The 23,027-nt window shown below is 42.0% G+C and overlaps 2 protein-coding genes and 1 non-coding gene across 3 annotated transcripts in view; all 3 read left to right on the top strand.

Annotated features, from left to right (window-relative positions):
* Positions 1 to 3,141: 3,141 nt before the first annotated feature.
* Positions 3,142 to 19,582, top strand: LOC117268889 (plexin domain-containing protein 1-like). Its single transcript, XM_033645632.2, has 14 exons — positions 3,142 to 3,391; positions 12,451 to 12,617; positions 12,873 to 13,016; positions 16,986 to 17,055; positions 17,176 to 17,298; positions 17,375 to 17,493; positions 17,583 to 17,682; positions 17,772 to 17,867; positions 17,987 to 18,068; positions 18,354 to 18,414; positions 18,497 to 18,617; positions 18,761 to 18,796; positions 18,876 to 19,033; positions 19,130 to 19,582. The coding sequence occupies exons 1-14, from the start codon at positions 3,313 to 3,315 to the stop codon at positions 19,241 to 19,243; spliced, it is 1,470 nt and encodes a 489-aa protein (XP_033501523.1). The 5' UTR covers positions 3,142 to 3,312; the 3' UTR covers positions 19,244 to 19,582.
* On the top strand, positions 16,190 to 16,261 carry trnac-gca (transfer RNA cysteine (anticodon GCA)). The gene has a single exon. It is a non-coding gene; the product is annotated as a tRNA-Cys (tRNA).
* A 1,189-nt stretch (positions 19,583 to 20,771) lies between the features above and the next one.
* The window catches only part of lasp1 (LIM and SH3 protein 1), a 33,472-nt gene continuing 31,216 nt past the window's right edge, over positions 20,772 to 23,027 (top strand). The window contains exon 1 of the mRNA XM_033644841.2: positions 20,772 to 21,100. Within this exon, the coding sequence (XP_033500732.1) occupies positions 21,032 to 21,100 (69 nt within the window). The 5' untranslated portion in view covers positions 20,772 to 21,031. The remainder of the gene's footprint in view (positions 21,101 to 23,027) is intronic.

Raw genomic sequence — 23,027 nt, 5'->3', positions numbered from 1 at the left:
GTAAAACTTGAATGTCCCCAGGGGGGAATTTGGGATACAAACAGTAGTCATAAGTAAAACAAAACAGACAGTACAATACATAACACACAGAATCCAGAATCACACATTGCAATAAGTGGTCACCGTGGGCCCTAGGCCTTTTTGGGGTATTTTTACTGCCTTTACTTTTAAGCTCATATCACAGTCATTATAAAGGCTACATACACATGCTATATCTTGTTTTTTTTTTTCAGGACAATCTGGGCTAACCAGATTTGCCATCATTACATGTCCTCCTATGTGCCTGTATTTTATATTAATTTTTATATCAATGAAAAAAACAAATCCGTATGACTAAATTCTTACATTTTTACATGTATCTCAGCATAGCAAGTTGGAAAATGACATATTCTGCCATATATGAAGAGGGGAGACTCTCTGGAATCTGGCAATATAAGAACCATGATGCTGGGACATTCTGTCACTTCACAGTTGTCCAAAACATGTGGTTTGTGCCAGGCGGACATGATTGCCAGTATTTTTTCATTATTGCAAGAAATTCCACTGACTCATTCACAAGTCAAAAATGTGTTTTATCTGAAAGAAACATGCAATATTTACATCTAAGATCATAGAAAAATAGTCAACCAAGTGCAATGATGTTCTCCAAGATAATATTTGTTTTTCAGTTTCAGTTATATATTGGGGGGACATTTTGGGCATTGGTGGGGGGCCACGTGTCCCCCTCAACGTATATGGTGACTACGGCCCTGTCAGCATGCATAATGAGGCCTCAGTTGTCTGGGTGCGCAAAGGTGAAGTGCGCTGGTTTTGTCATACAAAGTTTGATGTGTGTCAACTGGACAATATGGAGATATTTGCATCTTGAAAGCCAGACTACAAATGTGGATAGACAGGGAGAAACACACGCAAGCCTAAGACGTGGTAAGATACGATATTCCTCACTATATGAAGTGACTGATAACAAGATCTGTATAATGGATTGTAAAGAAATTTGTCAGGTTTTTATTTTGTAGACACTTGATCTGGATTTATAGCATGATGGGATGACAGTACAATGATGTGTGTGGTATCACTGGAAAGCTCTGCTTCATGTGATATGCGTGGCATTTCTGTGCGAGCCTGCATTCGCGAGTAATCCTTCCAAGAGTAATGTGTGTGCAAAGCTGTATGAAAGCTCTGTTACACATAATTTTAGTGTAACTTTATCATTTTTTTTCGTTGTGAAAACATTGGACTACCGACGAGTGCTTGGTCTTCTCGGGAAGCTACGATTCTGCTGTTTCACGTGATATGCGTGGCTTCTCGCTATGACGGTTGCGGAGAAAATCCACAGAGAAGAACGGGTGTGAATTTGGACGCACTATGCATCGTTCGGGCCCATAGGGTTAAGATAAGCAATAGCAGATGGGACAAAGGGCAGATCTGTAATGCTTAGTGCTACATTAAGGGAGGCAAAACCTCCGCCCTGATGTAAGCATGTGAAACTCAACATGGAGGGGATGTCTGAGACAATAGACTGAGCAAGGTGACCCTCTTCTCATACAGATGCTGGAGATTATTAAAAGTAACACCAGTGATCTTACAGCACAACTTGACCACTTTTTCCAACTTGTTCTTGCTTTTGAGGCTCAGATTACCAAACCAACAGACAATGTTTAAAGAAAGAACAGACTCAATAAAAGCAGAATAGAACAATTTCATGACTGTCTTACCTACATCGAAACTCCTCAGCTTCCTTAAAAAGAATAGGTGGTGGTTTGCCTATTGGTTTGTCAGTGTTCACGTCAAAATTCAACTTATCATCCAAGACAGTGTCCAAATACTTACGTACATTGCTGCACTGCTGCCACCAGCCTCCCCTTGATTACACAAGGAGCAGGAAGGCAGGGCCTCCCCTGAAAATCAATAAACATCTCACTGGTCTTAGACATTAATGTGAAGGAAAGACTGGTCACACCAATTAATACATTCATTCAGTACCGGGCCATGATCATATTCTGATCCATGAAGAAGACTTAGAATACTCTGTATCGACCACAGCTGTTCTCCAACACACATAGCACACGGGAGAAGTTTCAGTTCTGCAACCTCACCACTAGATGTCACTAAACCTTACCCACTAAACCTTTAATTTGCAGTTCCCTTTTGTGCACACAACGCAATTTGTATTCAAATTATTTCTAACTAATCTGCCTTCTCCCCCCAGATATTGGCTTTTGTAAGGATTCACCTCATCTGCGCACTTCATGAAACAAGGGATACTTGCATTATGTCCAGTAACTATAACATCTTAATTTCACAGCGAAATATAAAAGATGTGAAAAATAATTAGTTTCTTTAAAGTCAGCATGAACTCTTCACAAAATCCACACCTGCTGCTGTGCACATTGTGTTATTCTGTGTTTATGGTCTGCATTATGGGATGGGTTACTGATTGCCTTTCCAGCTGTGAATCCAATAAACGACAATAGCTGACATTTTCTCTGCCAAGGATCCCATGTTTGCTCTCAGAGCAGATAGAAATGATGAAAGCGACGGCTGAGAGAGGTGACGGAGTCAGCCGCAGTGCTTGTAAAGCTCACTCAGTTTAACATGCCATTTAAAAAAAACACAGCTTTTTCATAAGCGTTGGAAATTAAACTGCAACAAAGAGACTTTCTTGTTCCATGTTGGCCACAGAGGGATGTTGTTGTTAGAATAGAGACACATTGTTTTGAGGAGTCATAAACAGACTTGATATGGAATGTGTTATATCATAACTAGCGCAGATTTTACCCTGGCATTGTTGGCATCCTGATCATTATGTCTTATCTCAGATGTCAGATTTCTCACTGTCCTCTCAGCAGATTTGGACAGACGGAGGCGCCACACACGCTGCTAACAGTGAAACTCCATTGAATGGATGGATGTTTGAATCCCAAACAAAGGAATACATTGTATAATTTTATTAAAAAAAGACAGATTATAATTAAATATCCAGGCCTTTAAGTGTGCAGATGATTCTTCTCTCTGCTCCAAAGCCTCATCAGCTGATCCTTGTGTCTTTGTAATCACCATGGCAACGGATGAACAGCACTGAGGAGGAGAGAGAGGGTGTAGTTAGAAACAGGGGTGGTGTGCAAAGAGAGTGAGAGAGAGAGATTCAGGGGGAGGAAGAGAGTGACGGGTGGAAGTGAGATTCAGAGAAAAGTTGTTTTTCCAAAGAGAAGAAGAGGAAGAAGAAGAAGAGGAAGAAGAAGAAGAGGAAGAAGAAGAAAGGAGCTGAGACACAGCTTTTATTTTTTTTTAATTCGTCTTTGTCTGGCCAACATGTGTTTCAGTTTGGTGATGCTTTTCCTCTGTCTCGCCCAAACAGAGCTGGCAAGAGTTTGGGCTCAACAGCAAACAGGTGAGCTGAGTGTGTTTTCCCTCCATCATCATTGCTATAATCTCTCCACCTGTCTGGTCTTTAAAGATGCTTCAGTTTGCAGGTGTTGCAAGTCTGTCTTGCAGCTTCTCCACCTTTTATCTTTTGCTCAATTAATGCTTCTGCAATTACACTCTGCATGCACATTGTTTTCTTAATTGGATTTCCATTTGATCCGGGTTGAAAGAATACTCAATAATGTAATTTATACATTTTTATATTGATGCTACTGTTGGTATTTCAGTTCACTTTAAACTGCACAGCTGCAGCACAAGTCTTTATGGAGCAGCAAATGGGCATGCCATGCCCTTTTTATTTTACACACAAAAGTGAATGACCTAGTTTGCAATAAAGTGTACAATTAAAATACCGTCTTCCACAAGCATGCGACTGAGTCTAAACAACAACCCACAAGCAGCCTGTCTCAGGTTTAAAATTAGATGGTAGACTTTGTTTTTCTTCTTGCCTCCCTGCTAGACTCCCACAGGGAATGTTAGAAAGCTTTTGGAGGTAGTTGGAGAGTGGACATCAGTTAATATTTCTTTTTTTGATATACTGTAGGGCAAGTTTGGGGAAGTGGAGTGATGTGCAGGAAGTGTGTTTGGAATATGGATTTATTTCTGAGGATTTTAACTGGTCACTCTCTCCTGCGTTTTCCCTACATTTCACTTAATCATCCAGTACTCCTCTTCTGCAGAGTGAAACATGTTGCAGATGAAACAGCATTAGGAGGTGCTGAGATACGTGGCTGCAAAATAAGGGGTCAGCTGTCGGTGCTAACCTAACATATCCTCCTGTTCTTTGCCTAATTCGCTCTTATCTGCCTTGTCACTCAACATTATATATTGCTCAGTTTTTAAATAATGACTTTGTTCCTGAGGGAGCCATCTACACCATCTAAACCAGACTATAAAAACACCCGAGCCCTGAGCCGAAAATGAATTGTGTACCCCTCAATGACCTCAGTGTTTGGCCTCTCGTCTCTTGTCCTGCTGAGAAGTTTGCTTAACAAATAGCCTGAAGCTGATCCAGACATGTTGGAACAAAACTGGAAAAATGAGAAACAAAGTGAAAGGGATTGTTTTGTAAGATCGGATCAGAGATAGCATGTTATTGTCTGTGACTTATTTTGTAAAAGTCATGTCCAATTTGACTTGTGATAAGCAAAACATGCTCATGTTTTAGGAAAAAAAAGTGGCAAGAGCAAAATCAGCTATCTGCCAGCAGCTGAACAGCTCGCTCTTTGAATCATGTCGTACTTTGGAGCAGTGTTTATATGGGAAAAGATTTTGGGCTGTCTCCTTTTCTTTTACTTCGCTTATCAGACAACTTAAAAGCAAAAACTAACATTTTCAGCTTTCCCATGCAGAGATTTGGTTTCACTGTACCAGAGGAAAAGTGAAGCAATCAGTGCACTCATGCATGCATGCATGCAAATAGACTTGACCAAAATTGGAATGTCTTCATAATTTTATTGTGAAATGTAACTTTGTTGCACCCCCTCAGGGATGTCATTAATTATATTAGCCATTTTTAAGATTCCTGGGTGTTATTTAGTTAGGGTGATTGTTGTTGTGTGTCAGCAGCGCATTTACTGGCCAAAATATATACTAAGACATCTATCACATTATCAGCTCCAATTATTTGATAATGGAGGTGGTGGAGATCGGTTAAATATGCACTTTCAATCAAATATAAAACACTTGAAGAGCCAAGTGACTCAATTATCTGGATGAAACTTATTCCCTGAAATTAATCTAAATTGCTTGTCTGCAGTTCAACCACAAGCCTTGAAATGAACTATGCATGTTTATCATGGGTGATGTTGAGGAGTGCATGCCAACTCCTCCAGCCTCTGCTCAGGAAGGGTGTGTTCTCTCAGACCGCTCGGAGCTGACCGCTCACAGAAAAAGGCAGCTAAATGTCGTGGTTTGGTAGCTCCTAAAAGAGCGGGCAGAGGTCAGTTTTCTGTCCACAACGTCTGCTCTTTCATTGCCTACATTTGACAAAAAGCAGTTCCTGTTTTACCTCACCGGGTCTTACTACATATACTTGTCATCCTTAGTGCTGTGCTTATTGTCTCAATTTGTTTAAAACCTTTACACCCTGAAACATGTTGAGCTGTGCAAACCTCATTGGTGTTCGTGACCAGGGGCAGCTTTAACCAATGATGGTTTCCTCACTTTCTGACTCACCAACACTGTTTTTCTACACTGGCACAATGAGGTATGGGTTAGCTGTTTGTGCACCGCCCTGCTAGTTTCCTAAAAGAAGAGCAGACCTACAAAACAAATCCAGGTCCGTCTTGATTCACCACTTAGGTATTCTGTTGCGATCACCTCCCATTGGATTTCTGTTATACGCACACAGGAATTTATGGAAAGATTGGACAAGTCTTATGGACATGTTAGCCCTAACTTTAGATATATCTGAAAAACTCACACTTCTAAATATCAAATCACATCTTACTTAAATTCTAAAGATGATATGCGGGGGAAAATACACTTCTATTTCTATATAATTTTCATATTATCCCAGTAGTATGTTGTGCGCAATGTCATCACTGACTTTAAGACATCTAAAAGATTTAAAATGTTACATTCTTACAATAAAGATACCAATGCTGTTCGTGTTTATACTGTAGGTATATCCACTATGAAAATGATAAAGAGTTCAAATATTACAAAGAATATCAGAATAGCAGTGGCAATCCTAGACTCTAAGGGGGGAGGCAGGCAAAAAAGCCCATCAAGAACCTGATGGTTGCGCTGACAGTTGTAGGTTGTATCCACTTAGGCAGCAGTGCACTGTGTGGTGCCTTTATGGGAGGTTTAAGGGGGCTTAAAGCAAGTGGAAATCTCTGAAGCAGAAAAATTAAGCTCCTGAAATGGCTACTTGAGGCTGACTCCAGAAGCAAATCAACCTCATAGACCCCCATGTTAAAGTGCCTAAGTTTACAGCAGAATAAATATCTTTACAGCCTGGTATAAAGAAAACAGGTTTTGTCTCTGTAATTAATTTCAGTATTGATGGCAACTGTGCAGTGGCTGAATTTTTATTTGACTCATCAGTTTAAATTTGTTTAAATGTGGTCACTTGTGGCTCCAAAAATCCAAGATGGCGCTGGCCAAAATGACAAACTCGAGGCTTCAAAACGAGAGCCACAAACCAATGGATAACGTTATGGTGGCTATGTTGATTATTTTTATACAGGGTATGGTTTATAGTTGTCATTGCAAATTGTGCCAATATGAGTAGCCATCAAGGGCCGTTTTTCCCGGATTTTTCTTGGAGGGGGGCAAACATTTACCTGATTTGCCTCTCCTGATGGTGTTCCCCCTGGGTAGAGTTTTAACTCCTTTATCAATAGTCAGATGTATGTTTGAAAAGGTGAGTTTGGTATCATTTTATTATACTTAGTGGACTATTTTTCTGTGACTGCTGTAGGATGCACAGCACATAGAATGTTACATGACTCATGAGTATTAGCAATGCAGTGAATAATTCATAAGGAAATAGTTGAGTCCAGAGTGAGTTTTTGTCAGTTTCTCCTGGACAGCAGAGACAATATGACTCCCATCTTACTGTTTTGGTCATCTGCCAGCGGTTTCAATACTACTGGCTGTCAGAGTGGATATTAGAAGTCACGGCTTCATATTCAGCGTTTGCACCCCTCCCAGCTTTTATAAACCAGGATATGTTTATCTGCTGCTCTGAAGGACTCAACAACTCTCCTCTTACCTCATAGATGCCATAACAGGGTGGATCCAGCCCTCAACAATCACACATCTAGGTTTAACATATGAGCCGCCACGAACGCATTGACGCACCACTTAATTGAATCAAAGGGTGGGGAGAAACACTCATGAACGAATACAATAAGCTCCCTATGAGGTCAAGACATTTGGGTTGCACTTCAGCGACTTGTTAAATGACGTATTGTAGTTTTGACTGCTGTGGAAGACATCAGTGTTATAACTGTGTGAATGCAGGGTAATGTTTAAAGCAGGCAGCACCAGCCAATGTCCCACACAGTCTGAACTCTGGGGGTTTGGCACAGGACATAGCTGAGGGACCAACAGTCCTGTGTTCCCCTCCCACACTCAGGACAGAAATGCAGGCATCAAACCAACGTCAGCTAGCATTTCGCTGGCATAAGAGGAGCTGCACTGGGTGCTGGCACCCATAAGGAGTTGTTTAGAAGCTAAAAATGTCAAATTTTATATTCCTAAATGTGTTTTCTTGCTGATTATCCACTTTTTTGTGAAGACAAATGCCTTGAATTGAGCCAAAGCTCCCTCCTTTAACTACTTTCTGCTTAACAAACAGGAAAGATAAAGTTCCAGTCTGTTAATTTTCTCATTAACATAGGCTAGTAAAAGTGGGGGAGTGGGTGGGGGTATGTCTGCATGCGAGAGGGTTTGCTGTTGTCTCCCAAGGCTTCGAAATAGGGATGAAATGGCTTAATATAAAGCAGCTGCCTAATTCAGTGTAGGTCAGCCGGGATCAACACCTGGGGAAATAAGCATGGTGTCTTCTCATGGCCATTTTTAGAACAACACAGTTGACAAGACACCATGTACTATAATGTGGGTTTGGCTATAGTTCACTTTTACAGTCATACCATGTTTTCACACCCCTGAGAGTTATACCCTCATGCCTCAGTAAGTCAAACTTATGAGGTTTGCAAAACCTCAACTTCCTGCTTTATCACAAACACTTTACTGAATGTGCACTCACATACTTTAACTGTCTTTACCCCCACCCCATCTGTACTCTGGAGTGTTATTCTCAGTGTTAAACAGTGTTAAAGGTGTTAAACAAAAATCTGTGCTGGCAGATATTTGTATCTCAGCCCGAGCACAAGCAAATTGTTTCAAAATTAAAATAGCCTGGTGTATATTTCAAGACCCATGGTGTTAATGCACTGCATGGGAGTTAGGATGTCATTACAATTTATATGAATCTGGTGTGTACGAGAGCTGGACCACATGAACAGGTGGCTCAGTGGAGGAACATGGCACTGATCATGTCAAAGTGTGTTTTTCCATGTTAAAAATGCTTCTTTGGCTTCCCTTTTTCAAGCACAGGTCTCAAATTAAACGTGGGTAGCAGGAGGTAGGGCTAAATTCCACTTTCTGCGCACAGTTGGGAGTTTTCATCAAAGGTTTCCTACCAGAAAGGGATCTCTTGATTAAAGCAAGGGAAAAAGTTGTGGTTTGGGTTAAAATTAATAGACTTAAGTCAAAAAAAAAGTCCTACAATGAAAGCTTCTCCCATGTGCTTTCATCTTTAGGGATTTCTGCCATAAAGCTTTTCATTTCAAATCAAACCACATTTTTTCCATTTATAAACCAAGAAATCTCTTATTTCTTTACTGTCAGAAAACCCTGCAGGCAGACTTCTCCCAACAGCAGATGGTAAAAATAGCATTAGTTGTCTTTTTAATTAAGTTAAAATGTCAATATTTAAGCAACCCGTGTGTCTAAACTTTCACATAATCCTATTGTCTTTGTTAGTGCTTCATGCCACTTTCAAGGCAGGACATGCTCCTGCAACTGAGGGGGGCGGGTCGGTGCTGCTAATGCTAACTAGCCGTTAGCTGTAGCTCTAAGCTACCATTAGCATGATTTGGGGAGCAAGCGAACACATTCATACACAATTAACAGTGACAATTGACATACTAAAATCTGTGGTTTACAGATGTTTGAGCTTGGGCTTCCTAACCGGACCAGTTGCAGGCCTGGTAGAGTTGCCCTGCTCAGTTTTACTCTGCTCAGTTACCAACAGTCCCGACATGAAAACACCAGAGCAGCAGAGACAAACTCTTCGCGGCAGCCAAGCTGACCACGGCCTAACAATCACGGTGTTTCAGACGGGAAACTGAACACGACGGAGTGATTGTCCTGGCTTTTTTGTTTCGTAAATGTTCCCAGCACCGCTTCAAACACCTCCCGTAGTTCACTGAAAGCCAGAAACAAAAAACAGCGAACGTTAGGTACGAGAGACCGCACTGATTTAGGGTTAGATGAAACACTCCGTGTGGGGAGAGAGTGGTCTCTGGGTTTATATAGTCTGCTAGTGACGTCACGCCAGTTTACCGTAATGTACCTAAAAAAAACCAAATCCGCATATTACCGTAACATTTCTAAAAGACATAGATAGATGCCATGCAAAACGACTTTAATAAATGATCTGGCATATGCATCTGTCAGCAAGCCCTGGTGTCTATATTTTTAAACATCCTTGTTATTATATCTGGAAAAATTCACCCTCTAAATGCAGTGGTTGGAATGTAAATAAGTAGGCTATGTTTTAATTAGGTACAATTTCCATTTTATGCTACTTCATATTATTACTACAACGACTACTACTAGTCCACAGCATTTTGGAAGCTAATGTTTTTACTCCACTCTATCTATTTCATAACATAAGTCATTTGTCCATCCATCCATTGTCATCCATGTATCTGGGGTTAGGTCACAGGACAGCAGGCTGAGCAAGATACTCCAGACATCCCTCTCCTCATCAATGCTTTCCTGCTCCTTCTGGGGAATCTCAAAGTGTTCCCAGCTATATAATCCCCCCAGTGTGTTTGGGGTCTGCCCTGGAAAAACCTCTAACAGGAGGCACCCAGGAGGCATCCTGATCATATGCCTGAACTACCTCAACTGGCCCCTTTCAACACAAAAGAGCAGTGACTCTACTTTTAACTCCCTCCAGATGTCTGAGCTCCTTACCCTATCTCTAAGGCTGAGCAAAGCCACCCAAAAAATAAATCTGATTTTGGCCGCTTGTGTTCACGACCTCATTCTTTCGGTCACTAACCAAAGCTCATGATCATAAGTGAGTGTCGGGACATAGATGGACCGATAAATCGAAAGCTTTACCTTCAGGCTCAGCTCCCTCATCACCATGACAGTCTGGGGCAATACTGTGATGTGGGCTAACTGTCACCTCACACTCCATGTTACCCTCACACATGAACAACACCCTGAGATATTTGGACTCCTTCAGCTGGGGCAGTAACTCTCTCCAAACCCAGAAGGGGCAATCCACTGTTTTCCAGCAGAGAACCATGACCTCAGACTTGGAGGTGCTGACTCTCATCCTAACTGCTTTACACTTGGCTGCAAACTGTCCCAGTGCCTGCTGGAGGCTATACTGTGATAACACAACAGAACCACATCACTAGCAAAGAGCAGAGATGCCATTCTGAGCTCCCCAAACCGGACACTCTCCTTCCCCCACCTGCAACTTGAAATCCTGTCCACGAATATCACAAACATAGTCGGTGAGAAGGGACAACCCTGGTGGAGGTCAACACCCACTGACAACATGTTTGAATTGGTGCCAAGTGTGCGGACACAGCTCTCACTGGGGTTTCACTAAGACCGAATGGCTCATAGCAACAACTCTGGTACCCTGTATTCCCACATGCACCCCCACAGGACTCTCAAGAGGACGTAGTTGCAAGTCCACAAAACACATGTAGACTGAATGGGCAAACTCCCATGACCCCTCCAGCAGCCCTGCAAGGTTGAAGAGCTGGTCCACTGTCCCACAGCCAGTCCATGAAGTCCATGATGCTTCTCCTGACTCAGAGGTTCGACACTTGGTTGGATCCTCCTTTCCAGCACCCTGGAATAAAGTTTCCTGGATCTTTTTCTGGAGTAAAAGATCTGAGCACTTCTTCCACCGATGTCAAAATGCAGGCTATGATATGATGCTACCTTGGCAACCTGGAAATAGATATCAAATGAGCTGCCAGAAATGTTGGAGTCATGTTTAACTGAGGTCTGAATGTTGTTCAGTATTGATTATGAATTTGAAAAATCTCCAAACTAAGGTTATCTCAATTTATTCATGCCTTTCTTTTTAACCTTTAAAACAATTAATAGTCTTTGCTGCGAACATGACATACATTTGTCTCTAATTATGAAGTCAAACTGGCTTGTGGAAATAGAGGAAGTATGGAACATTTTCAACACAAACAAAACTGTTTTTAAAACTTGCTCTAAAAGCAAACATTGCATTTGTAACACAGAGGGGAGAAGAGCTGTTTTGTGGAAGCCAAGTATCCTTCCTGAATAATATATTAAGAATATATTTTGATCATTTTATTTAACACAAGACAACACTGCACGCTTGTTTTAAAAAGTGCTACAACTATAAGAACAAGGGAAACACTTAATAGTTAAACATTTAATAGATGAATTATCCATCAACCAGCTGTTTTAAACAGACTCAGTGACCAGTTAGTGAAATATTTCTGCAGACTAAACACAAAAATATCCTGGAAAAAACCTTTCTAAGCCTGCCTCATCTCTGCTTTGTACAAAGATGACTCTGGAAGCTCGGTCGATACATTTTGGCTCCAAAGTTGTATCAGTGACTGAGGTTATTCAAGGACCAAGATGTCCATAGGTCTACATCCAAGTCTCAGTGTACCAGCTGAAAGTCATTTTCCATGCTCCATAGAAAATCACAGTGTGATGCTAAAATAAACTCCTAACATCAACTAGGAATATGTGGCTTTCAGGATATGTGGCTTTGAACAAGGACAAGCCATCAATTAAAACACCCCAGAACTGTAAAACAAAGCCTACCTCCACGAGTCTGCTTACCAAACATGGTTTACATTGTTTGTAGGATTTGACAGTTCCTTCCGAGCATCACAAAATTGTATTTGTATTGTTTTGTCTTCATTCAACAATGGTTTTAACTGACAAGGCTAAGACTCGCAATATCAAAAGCAAATCGGAATTTGTCGTTTGGCTGAGTGGTTGATTACTGAGCCACAACTGTAAACATCTTTCTTAAGAGTCTAAACAAAACTGGCATCTGATATGTTTCCCAACAATGTGTGGTACTGCTGCCAGGGTTAAAAATAAAAATAAAAAAACAAGTTTGGTGTATTTTCTCTTCTTTTCAGTGGATTTAGCATTTAAAATGCTTCAGCTGGCACCGAAGTGTTGGTATCATCCCATCCCATAATAACCAGCACGACATACTAACCTGATATTCATTATTTTGGACAGACAATTGGTACAGTGTGACCACACAGCAGCATGAAGAGCCAACCGAAGGAGACAGTCATCCTCACAGAGCTCAGAGGTTATCCTCAGGCCGCGCTAGGTTCAGCAGGGTGGTCCTGGGTGGAGGACTCGCCATCAACACCCTGCCAGACAACATGACACGTGTAGTGGTGAGAGAGCTGCACCGCAGTCTTTCTTATGACTCTAATGGCTTGTGGCATTTATTATGCTTTTGGCTTGTGTCATGTTGTATTTGTTTTAGTTGGAGTTAAACACTGCCCTCTTTTGGAAACAGAGTTTACTCCTTTCCACTCACTTGGAGAAGTACATGACAGCATGTGATTTAACCGTGTACAGAGTGAACTCTTGATGCCTGTGTCACACCATTACAACCTCTGATCCCCTGTGTGTTTCTGTTCTGGAAGGAGGATTCTGGGAAGTATTACACATGGCGTAGCATTGGCCCAGAGGACCCGCGCACACAGGAACTATGGGTTGACATGAGTGACGTCCGGCATGGCCAAGTTAGAGTCCATGGCATTCTGTCAAATGCATACAAACAGGCTGTGGTGAGTCTCACACGCAATAAATACATGTACGCTCTGACTTTCTTTGGAGGTTACTTGTAAAAAAAAAAATAGTTTAAATTATACCAGGCCACTAAGAAGAAATGGGTGACAGTTGTTATAGAGGGTGTGGCTTAGCGGTAGAGCATCTGACCACAGATTTAATCTGGGTGTCACCTAATTGTGACATCAAGTTCAATGTGTTATATGAACATACCTGTGTTTAAATATCTGAAGTGGTCAAAATTCAAGTAAACTCCACAAATCCTCATAAATGTAGAACTCCTATGTCCTTGTCAAGATGGAGTGCTTAAAGGGACAGTTCACCCTAAAATCAAAAATACATATTTTTCCTCTTAGTTGTGCTATTTACCAATCCCGACTGTTTTGGAGTGAGTTGCCGAGTGTTGGAGATATTGGCCTTGGAGATGTCTGCCTTCTCTTGATTATAAGGGCCCTGACACACCAAGTAGATGGTCGTCTGTCTGTTAATGATGGCTTCATCGGTGAGCATCTGTCACCCTAGTTTTACCGCACTTTTGGCACTAGTCGGCTTTTTTTCTACCGATTTAACATGTTGACTCAGTCTCAGACCCGGCAGAGCCTGTTTGTGAGTAAAATCACTCTGATTGGCAGTTCAGCTCAGCACACAGGAAGCAAAAAGGAAGCGAAGAAAGCAAACAAACTATTAAAGTCTAAAGAGATCAAACAAACCTGTTATATAAGATTATATACAACATGTTCAATAATTATTTAAGATATTGTTTTCTAGAGTTATTTCCTCTCATGCAGGCGCAAAATGCACATGCTCCTTGGCCGAGACTCGAATGACGTGAGGTGATGCAACAGTCGGCCTTCGTCGCCACTAGTTCTTTGATGTTGGTTAGCTGTGTCTGGGCCATAATGGAACTGGATGGCCCTCAGCTTGAGCATGAGCCTGTCATCCATAAACAGATGTATGCTTCCTTCTGTACAGTGATACAGTTGGTGGGTGTTGTTCAGTAGAAAGAAAATAGTTCCCACATGAAACTCTCACAACAAGGTCTGCAGATTATATGAGTAACCAGGTCATGATTTCTGGAAAGAGACATTGCTGTTGAGTTTTTCAAATGTATTGTTTTTGGCGCTTTGATCACCAGAATCCAAGTGCCATCTAATTTTACTACATTAGAGAGAAGGCAGACATCTCTAGCCGATATCTCAAACACTCTGCAGCTCACACCAAAACACTCTAGACTGATAAACAGCACTACAGGTAGGAGGAACACTGCGGCCATTTTAAACACAGTGTGTATTTATGTATTTCTGATGCTAGAGACGAATTTAGGCCGTCTCCATCTCCTTTAAATTTTCTGAATTTAAAGGAGATAATTTGATCTGAAACATGAGTTAACATTTCATCCATATGGTCATTACAAGGCCATGAATATGCAGTCAGATGTACCCTCCACAGGAGCTATATCTCAGTGGTAGAGCATGTGAGTACAGATCAAGAGGTCCTCATGTTCAACCCTGGGTGCCCCCTACCTGTGAAAACAGCATGTACCAAATTACCTGCAATGATGTTAAATTATTCAAGGTTTTAATGAAGTTAAGCTGGGAATACTCTTTGCTCTGGTCTGGTTTGATAGCAAATCTCCTCTTTCTTTTGTTCTTGTTGAGATAAACTGCAACACATTAAATCACATATTAAATCTGAAACATAAGTTTACATATAAATGTGCCCTTTGTGCTGTTTTCTTTGAGATATTTCTACGTTTTTAGTCATATGGTTTCTTAAAAAGGCATCAGTAAGAGGCAGGGTGTAGCCTGCCTTTCAGGGTTCAGTGATAAGGCATTTGATTGCAGTCATGTTCAAATCTTGGTGCCCCCTACCTGTGAAAACGTAGCACATACCTCAAAAAACTTTAAAATCTGGTGTTCTATTATGCTGTAAAATTATTATATGTACTTTCTAAAGCCATTCATTTAATATGGCAACAAACATTTTTGTAGATCTCTATCAAATCTAATTTAAAGTTTTAATGAAGCTGGGGCAACCTCTAGCTCACCTGGTAGAATACTGTATGTGCCCCATACACACTGTCCTTTGCAGCGGCCTCAGTTTGATTACGACTCCCAGCCCTTTGCTGCGTGTCAACCCCCTTTCTCTCCCACTGTACCTGTCTATCTGCAGCTGTCCTATCATTAAAACTTAATCTTAAAAAAGAAGTTCTAATGGAGCTAATCAATCTTTTCTATATCCTTGGTAAAGTGGAGTGCAAAGGTACAACACTGCAGCAAATATAAGTACACGGGCAGCTACTGATTCTGCATTTGTCAAAGGAGAAAAGCCTGAAATTTTGCCCTTACATTTTATGTGAGAGCAAGCCAGGACACATTTCAGTCTGAAACATAAGGTAACGCTGCTCGGGGAGCTAAGGGACTGGGAAATGTTGGTACATGCCAAGAGCTACAGGCCACGGCCTGCCAGAGGCTGTCAGCGCCGTCCCAGATTTGACCTCTATTGTCCAACACCTGGCACCTGTGTAATACATACAGCTCACTTTAATATGGAAAGATGTGGCGGATCAGGCACGGGGAGGGAAAACTCCTGTACACTAAGAAAAAGCTGATGGACAAAACTTCAGATTCTCCAAGTGCAAACAGAGTACTTTGGCTTTATAGAAACATCTAATCCGGGTTACAGAGTTGGAGAATCAACATCAGATTATAAATGGACAAAGCTAAGAAGAAAAATGTGCTTGCAGTTTGGGAAATCAGAAGACAGGTGTTTTTAGTATATTTTGATACAGCTAAAGCTGCCGTCAAGGGTTATTGCTTTTATTATTGGCTACAGCCGGGTCAGTTTTCCCTTTTGCTCTACTGATCTTGACACTGATAACATGGATTATGAGGGTGAATCATGATGTTGTGGATCTTAGTTATTTAGCAGAATATCAGTTTTGATAACTTAACACCCAGTAACCTCAATGACCTGCTCCTACACAGCCAAGTTGTGTCTATGTTTTAACCACAGTAGATCATTGCAAGATAGTTACATCAGACTGCATGCCGAGAACACTGTTAATCACAGATAGGCTGCCTGTGAAGGGCAAGGCGGAGCCTGCTAGTGTACACAAGCACTTATCCTTGTATAAACAATATGTGATGATAAAATTATTGCCTGTAGGCAAGGGGGTATAGCTCAGTGGTAGAGCATTTGACTGCAGATCAAGAGGTCCCCGGTTCAAATCCGGGTGCCCCCTCATTTTCAAATAAAATTGAACAAGACAATGAATGTTAAAAGACAGTGGTGGGTGTTACATAGGCAGTTCCAACTGATGCTAATAGACTGAGTTATGTACCAAAGCATTTCAGAGCAGGGTGATTTAGCAACACGTGGTCATTACACAGCGGACAGTGTCTGCCCTGACATGGCTGTAGTGTTGTGAACAGTAGAGTTAATAGCACTGCATTGATTCCTGTGAGTACCTCGTGCGTGGGAAGGCAATTTGAATTGAGTGGGAGAATGATAGACTCCACTACTACCAATGAAAATGACAAGTGGTAAAGACAGAATGGAAATGCAAAACTGCAGACTATAAAAAGTGTCAAAAAAGGGTTTTAGCACCACAAGCTGAGTGCCAACTAGTCCAAATACATTCATAAGAAGGCAGACGTCTCTATAGCCGATATCACTAACATTCATCGACTCACACCAAAACCATTTAGATGGATACATATCATTACAGCTAAGAGGAAAAAGGTGTCTTTTTAATTTGGGGGTGAACTGTCCCTTTAAGGATTACAACTTTAAATGCTGAAAATACAAGTGGTTTAGTTACAATGTGAGTAAGAGTGGTGTGAAATGTATCAAAATTACCTTTCAGCAGGTGAAATAAAATGCTTATGATGCTTAGAAAAACAGCTCAACACATGAACTCCACCTCTAATTCTCTTTCTGTCCGTTTCCATCCACTGTCTCTGCAGAGGGTTGCTCTGACGTTTGACTTTCCATTCTACGGACATTACCTGAGGCAGATTACCATAGCAACAGGAGGTACTTTTTGATTTTATAACAGATGTTCAAGTGACCTTTCCTGCATATGTTCAGAGCTGAGAAGTGTTTTTGCAAGTCATACTCAAATCTTACATATTTTTCCCATCTGCCCATTTTCAGGGTTTATCTTCACAGGGGACATTACTCACCGTATGCTGACCGCAACACAGTATATCGCCCCTCTAATGGCTAATTTTGACCCCAGCCACTCCAAAGAATCCATTGTGCAGTACTTGGATAATGGTGAGACAGCGCCTGATATTTAAACACCATTGGCTGACTACTTGTCTGACTCCTGTTTGACATTCACTGTCTTCAGGTGAGGTGTTTGTGGTCCAGTGGGAGCGGGTCAGACTGTCAGGAAAAGAGTCAGAGGGAGCCTTCACATTTCAGGCCGCGCTTTACAAAACAGGAGCCATCACGTTCATCTACCGAGATGTGAGACACACGTGTGCTCTGTGCTCCATACTTTATCTCTTTCTCGTTGCTGCATGTACAAGTGATTCCTCTTTTTGTCTTTTTATCAGATACCTCTGTCACTAGATGTGATTGGTTCAGCTGAGCACCCAGTGAAGGCCGGTTTGTCTGATGCCTTCATGGTCACACCAACTTCTCCTGAATCACCAGGTCAGCAATATTGTTTATGCCTGTCCCCTTATGAATAATGCAGTAAGAAAACCTACTTGGCAATAAACCTGAGTGTATTCCTGATTCAGATGCCCAACGGCAGGCGATTTATGAGTACCATCGGGTTGAGATAGACACTACAAAGATCACCAGCTACTCTGCTGTCGAGTTCACTCCACTGCCCAGTAAGATCCTTATCCATCATCGTTAAATGTTTAGTTTCAACGATTCAGTACGTATCACTGCATCAGCACTCAAACAATACAACCTCTGTTATCTTGCTCATCTCTTTCTCTCTGTCAAGCCTGCCTGCAGCATGACAGCTGTGAGCTCTGCCTCTCATCCAACCAAACCTCTGGTTGTAGCTGGTGCCATGTACTCCAGAGGTGAGTGGGATGTTATCTCTCTATTTAATAGCAATGTAGGCAAGTTGGTAGATGCATTTTCCTGAGAGAAAGGGCACCCAGAGTTGAACGAGGGACCTCTTAATCTGCAGTTAAATGCTCTGCCACTGATATCTCCAACACTTGGCAACACACACCAAAACAATCTAGACTGATAAATAGCACTACAGGTGAGAGGAAAAACATGTATTTTCGAATTTGGTGTGAACTTTAACTGTGATATAGTGCAGGTGTAACCCTTATAAATATGTATCTTGTGTGTTTTAGGTGTTCAGATGGCATGGATAGACACAGACAAGAATGGTTGGACTACGCCTGTTCAGAAGAGGTATTGCTGGACATTAAGAATAAGTATCTGCTTTAATTGTCCTTTTTGAGACTCGTGCATTTATTTCATTGTGTATGGGCAGAGCAAAAATGCAACCTGTGAGGATTACTCCAGGGGTGACAGCTCCACTGTTTCGTCTGTCACACCAGAGATGGAGGACATGACCTCATTGACTCCTCTGCAAAAAAGCTGTGAAAGTGACGGTGAGGCCGGGCTATTTTTAGTGTCAGTACAATATACGGAACTGTAAAATGTACGCAGTATTTCACAACAATTTTGTCACTTAGTAAAAATAAATTCTGCCGTGAGATAAGTGTGGAAATGACTGCTTTCTGTCTTCTTTCAGATGAGACCAAACGTCATATATTTAACACTGGCAATGGTGAGTTGATAACTGTGAGAGACATTTATAGGTAAGTCGTATCAAGGGATATACTTATGGGGCTTCATCTTCAATGCAGATGTGAGGACAGATTCGTCAACCAAGAATGCCGGGTTCGCTAACACAGGAGTGATAGCCGGTATAGCAGCTGCACTGGTGCTACTTTTGGCTCTGATACTGGTAGCTCTGTACATCAACTACCATCCTACTGCTGCATCACCACTTTACCTCATCCAGGTGAGCGCCAACTGTGTCCTACATCTGCTCTGACAACAGCCAGACATGCTTTAATTAGATTACATGTCAACATAAAACCTTTTCCTTTGTTTTCAGCGACGCAAGAGCTACTGGCCGTCCTTGAAGTTTCAGAAGCAACAACCTGGTTACACAGAAGTGGAAGGAGAAGGCCATGAAAAAGACAGCATTGTTGAAGCTGGGCCATGTTGAAATGACAGATGGAAACATGGATAAATATTTGCATTGAACTGATTTCTACAAAAACATCCACATATATACATTTGTCCAAAGCCAGTTCAACTTTTACATCCAATTTTTATGACTCCATCGCCAAAAGTTGACATTGTTGCAACAGTTTGTGTAGATAATAGCTGAGTGTTACATGATATTGAACAATTCCGTTAGAAATGTGTATCTCTGCTGCGATAAAATGTGTTTTTATTCCACCCTTCCTTAAAAACTTTATGTAATTTGACTGTAGTCAATTGTGCAATGCATGCCACAAGGTTAACAGCCTTTGACATAATAGATAAACCATGCTGTTTTACATGAAAAGAATACATTTCTGGGTGTGCTTCAGTTTCAGTTCCTGTTGCTTTCACTTGCAAAGCTGATTATTTTAAGATACACCTTTTGTTTTGCAAAAGCACGTTGCACAGTTAAAGATAAGTACCCCAGCTTGCAAGTCTTATCTTTTTATATCATATTTAGCATTACTTGATGCTGTAGCCTCCGTCAGGGCCATAATCACCTGACAATTTTCGAAACTCTACAGCTAAACTGACCATTTTGGAGCATTTTGGAACAAAAATCTTAGCTCAGGGGTTCTCAAAGTTTTGATGACTGAGTACCATTTTAGGGAGCCACCATATGAGAGAGGGTCGCACGGGAAAAATGCACACATTATGACTTTTTATGGCATTTTTTAATGACGTACTAACACTTTACCAGAACTAACAATCAACAGTGATATAGCCTGCATAACACTAGCATTACATTTCCATTTCTTAATACATTTGAAGTAGTAATGAAATAAGGACAGTACAGTGTTTGACACCACTTGCACAGACCAGACCTGCAGTACACTGTAATATTAGAGCAGAAAATAATGATTCTGATAGTTGCCTGTTGTAGCACAGCTTTTTATTTCTTTATATTTGGTATCGATATACTTGTGTGTGTGTGTGTGGGGTGGGGGGGGATTTTGAACATATCTGAATATTGAGGGTGGTGTCTCCCCCAATATATACTGTAATTACTTCCTAGCTGTACATGAAAGGGGTGGAAATCCCAAAAGAATATGTTATGGGGCCTATTTATGGGGCTATAGAAGCGACAGTACAGCTCTTTCGTCAGCAGGTGTCATCCTAAGCAAATGTATCACATGGTCATCAAGTAGGACATGCCGTGAACGTGGCAGATGTGTAAAAATGTGATTTGAGATCATTGGATTGGTAAAGCCCCAAAAAACCTGCAACAATGAAGATGATCACATGAGTTTGCTATGCGAGCACAGATGGGAGGAGGACAGACATGTTGGACATGCACAAGGGTCGACATGGATCTCTCCACAGTTGCACAAGACTGGGACTGTGTTGCAGCACACAAGTGCTCGAGACTCGGTTGAATATGCCCAATGTATAGATGTTGTAGTTCCTCTAAATTAGTGATCAAATCTTGCCTCCAAGTAAAATAATTGAACCTCCCACACTGCCTCTTCCCTTTCTGCTCGGACACGCGCAGTCGAGGGAGGGAGAGAGGGGGGAAGCGGGAGCGCGCTTTCCGTGTCTGGTTAGTGGACTGACAGCCAGCTGTGCGGCTACAACGACAACAACAACCTCCTGGATTTGCTACAAACAACTAGATTAGTGTCGGTGTCTTTCTGATCATAAACGTACACTATAGCTCGTTTGTGAAGTGAGGACTCGACGGCACAAAGCTACAAGCAGTTTCATCGGCGGTTTCCGTGCTAACTAGCTAGAAGAGCATTCCTCCAACATGAATCCGTTGTGTAGCAGATGTAATCTAGTCGTTTACCCCACGGAAAAAGTGAATTGTCTGGACAAGGTAAGAACACGAGAAAACCGTCTTACTTCCTAGTATTCTCTTAAAAACACTCTCTATTCGCCTTCCCCCCTGTTGTACCCTGACTGCGCTGATTTCTGCCCTCTCAAAATGACACCTTTCACATATTTTTGTGAATGAATTGAACACCCCAACAGGACAGGTATGTCGCTAGCGAGGCTAGCTAACGGCTAGCTTAACGTCTGGAAGGCGGTGGCACCAGAGCGCGGACCAGAAACGACATTACACCTCACCGTGTGGCTATAATTACTTTAAGAAACCAGAATTTACATATTTTTTTTTCCATCAAGACAATGACTTAAGGCTACGGTATTGATTCAGCCTAAACCAGCGCATCACTGTTCCTGGTTCGGGCCTGGCTGGCACCACTGCTTTGAAGAAAACTGATTGATAACGTTAGCTAAGGTCTCAAAGCTTCTCGAAAGACGTATTCTGTGGCTGGGGGATTCACCATTGAAATACGAAACGATGTGAGACCTCTGTGTGAACAATATAGTCCCCTAACCAAGCTTTTCGTGGGCAGCGTGGACTGATCTGGACATGTCTGTGTCCAATTCACCGGCTAATCCAAGTCAGGGATCATCAGTGGAGCCGCCTCGATTAGTTTTCAGTCAAAAGCAGTAGCCTAATCTGAGCCAAGGTGCTAATCTCATCAATTGTACCCACAGTGACTCTGCCCAGGTCACTAATTCACATGTGTGCAGCAATTTAAGGCAACACTGGTGCAGCACATCTTGCTCCTGTCACCTCTTCATCTACAAGGAGGTAAAGGTGATCATGTGTTGTATTTGTTGCATGCTGCTGCAGTGCTGCACAGATAAACTAACTTTGCAACAAGAAGATACAAGCAACACCCATTTTACGAGGTGGGTGGGGTCTGCAATGTTTGGCACATGAATAGCAATGTTTATGTATTTTAACAAAGCAGAGCTTGAGGCAAGTGGATAATCTGTCTAATGGACGTCTGAATGGCTATTGAAAATCAATCCCTGTTGAGACATGCTTATCTGTCGGGGTTGATAGAGCTAGAGAAGGTGGGGAAAGAGCACACAAGGCACATTATCTCAAGTAACATCAGCTCTTGATTGGATGCATTATTGCTCCCTGCATGGATGTGTTCCTGAATGCACCATGACTAATGTTTTCCTAAAGTGCTCCGGACTGGAACTGATTCATCCCAGAACCCCCTCTTCATGCACAACCCTCCAAAAAATCCGAGTCATGTTAGCATGTTAGACGGCTGGTATTGATGAGAACCAAATTGCCAAAAGTGCAGCCTGAATGTGTTTGGTATCTGGCCTGAAGCACAGTGCATTCCAGCAGACAGACACTCCCATAAAACGTGCTCTGTCAGAGGCCTGCTGTGCCGTCTCCCTGCTCTGAACCGAGCTCAGGAGAGTAGCCTGCCGTCTGTCTTTGCTGCCATTCCGCATCAGCGCTTGCCCCTTCAGACACGCCAAAACAACCTCCCCTTTCCCTTCTCCATGGCAAGCACACACACAATGCCCTTCTCGTTTGTTTAAAGCAGCCGAAGCCACATTGGCTGGGGAATTTTCCGTGTGCTAGGCTAGCTCAGGTGAAGGAAGGCAGAGGAGTCAAGGGTGCTGCCAGTCCTTCCATTGGTATTCTCAGCCACCGATGAATACCTTTACCTGACAGTCTTCTTCAATAGTATCCCTCTGTGGTGTGGACAGGCTGAGCCACAGAGGCTTGTTTGTCTGTCAACTGCATTCCAGTATGGCAGGGCTGGGCCCTGCAGAGGGAGGGCAGCCGAGCACATGTAAAGACAGGAAGTGAATTTTGGTTGAGGCTCTTGTCGGTGACGGTTTTGCCTTGTTATTTCTCTTCAGTACTCAAAATACTTGTTGATCGAAAGTAGTTCCTAATTTGACTCAAGTATCAGGCTCAT

Source organism: Epinephelus lanceolatus, chromosome 18, assembly GCF_041903045.1.
Source record: "Epinephelus lanceolatus isolate andai-2023 chromosome 18, ASM4190304v1, whole genome shotgun sequence".
Classification (NCBI taxonomy): domain Eukaryota; kingdom Metazoa; phylum Chordata; class Actinopteri; order Perciformes; family Serranidae; genus Epinephelus; species Epinephelus lanceolatus.
This window is presented reverse-complemented; position numbering and strand designations above follow the sequence as displayed.

Excerpts from the sequence above, each read along its gene's own strand:
- LOC117268889 (XM_033645632.2), top strand. The coding sequence starts at position 3,313 with ATGTGTTTCAGTTTGGTGATGCTTTTCCTCTGTCTCGCCCAAACAGAG. Across the intron at positions 18,415-18,496 it reads ACTACGCCTGTTCAGAAGAG|AGCAAAAATGCAACCTGTGA; the intron begins GTATTGCTGGAC and ends GTGTATGGGCAG. Across the intron at positions 18,618-18,760 it reads AAAAAGCTGTGAAAGTGACG|ATGAGACCAAACGTCATATA; the intron begins GTGAGGCCGGGC and ends GTCTTCTTTCAG.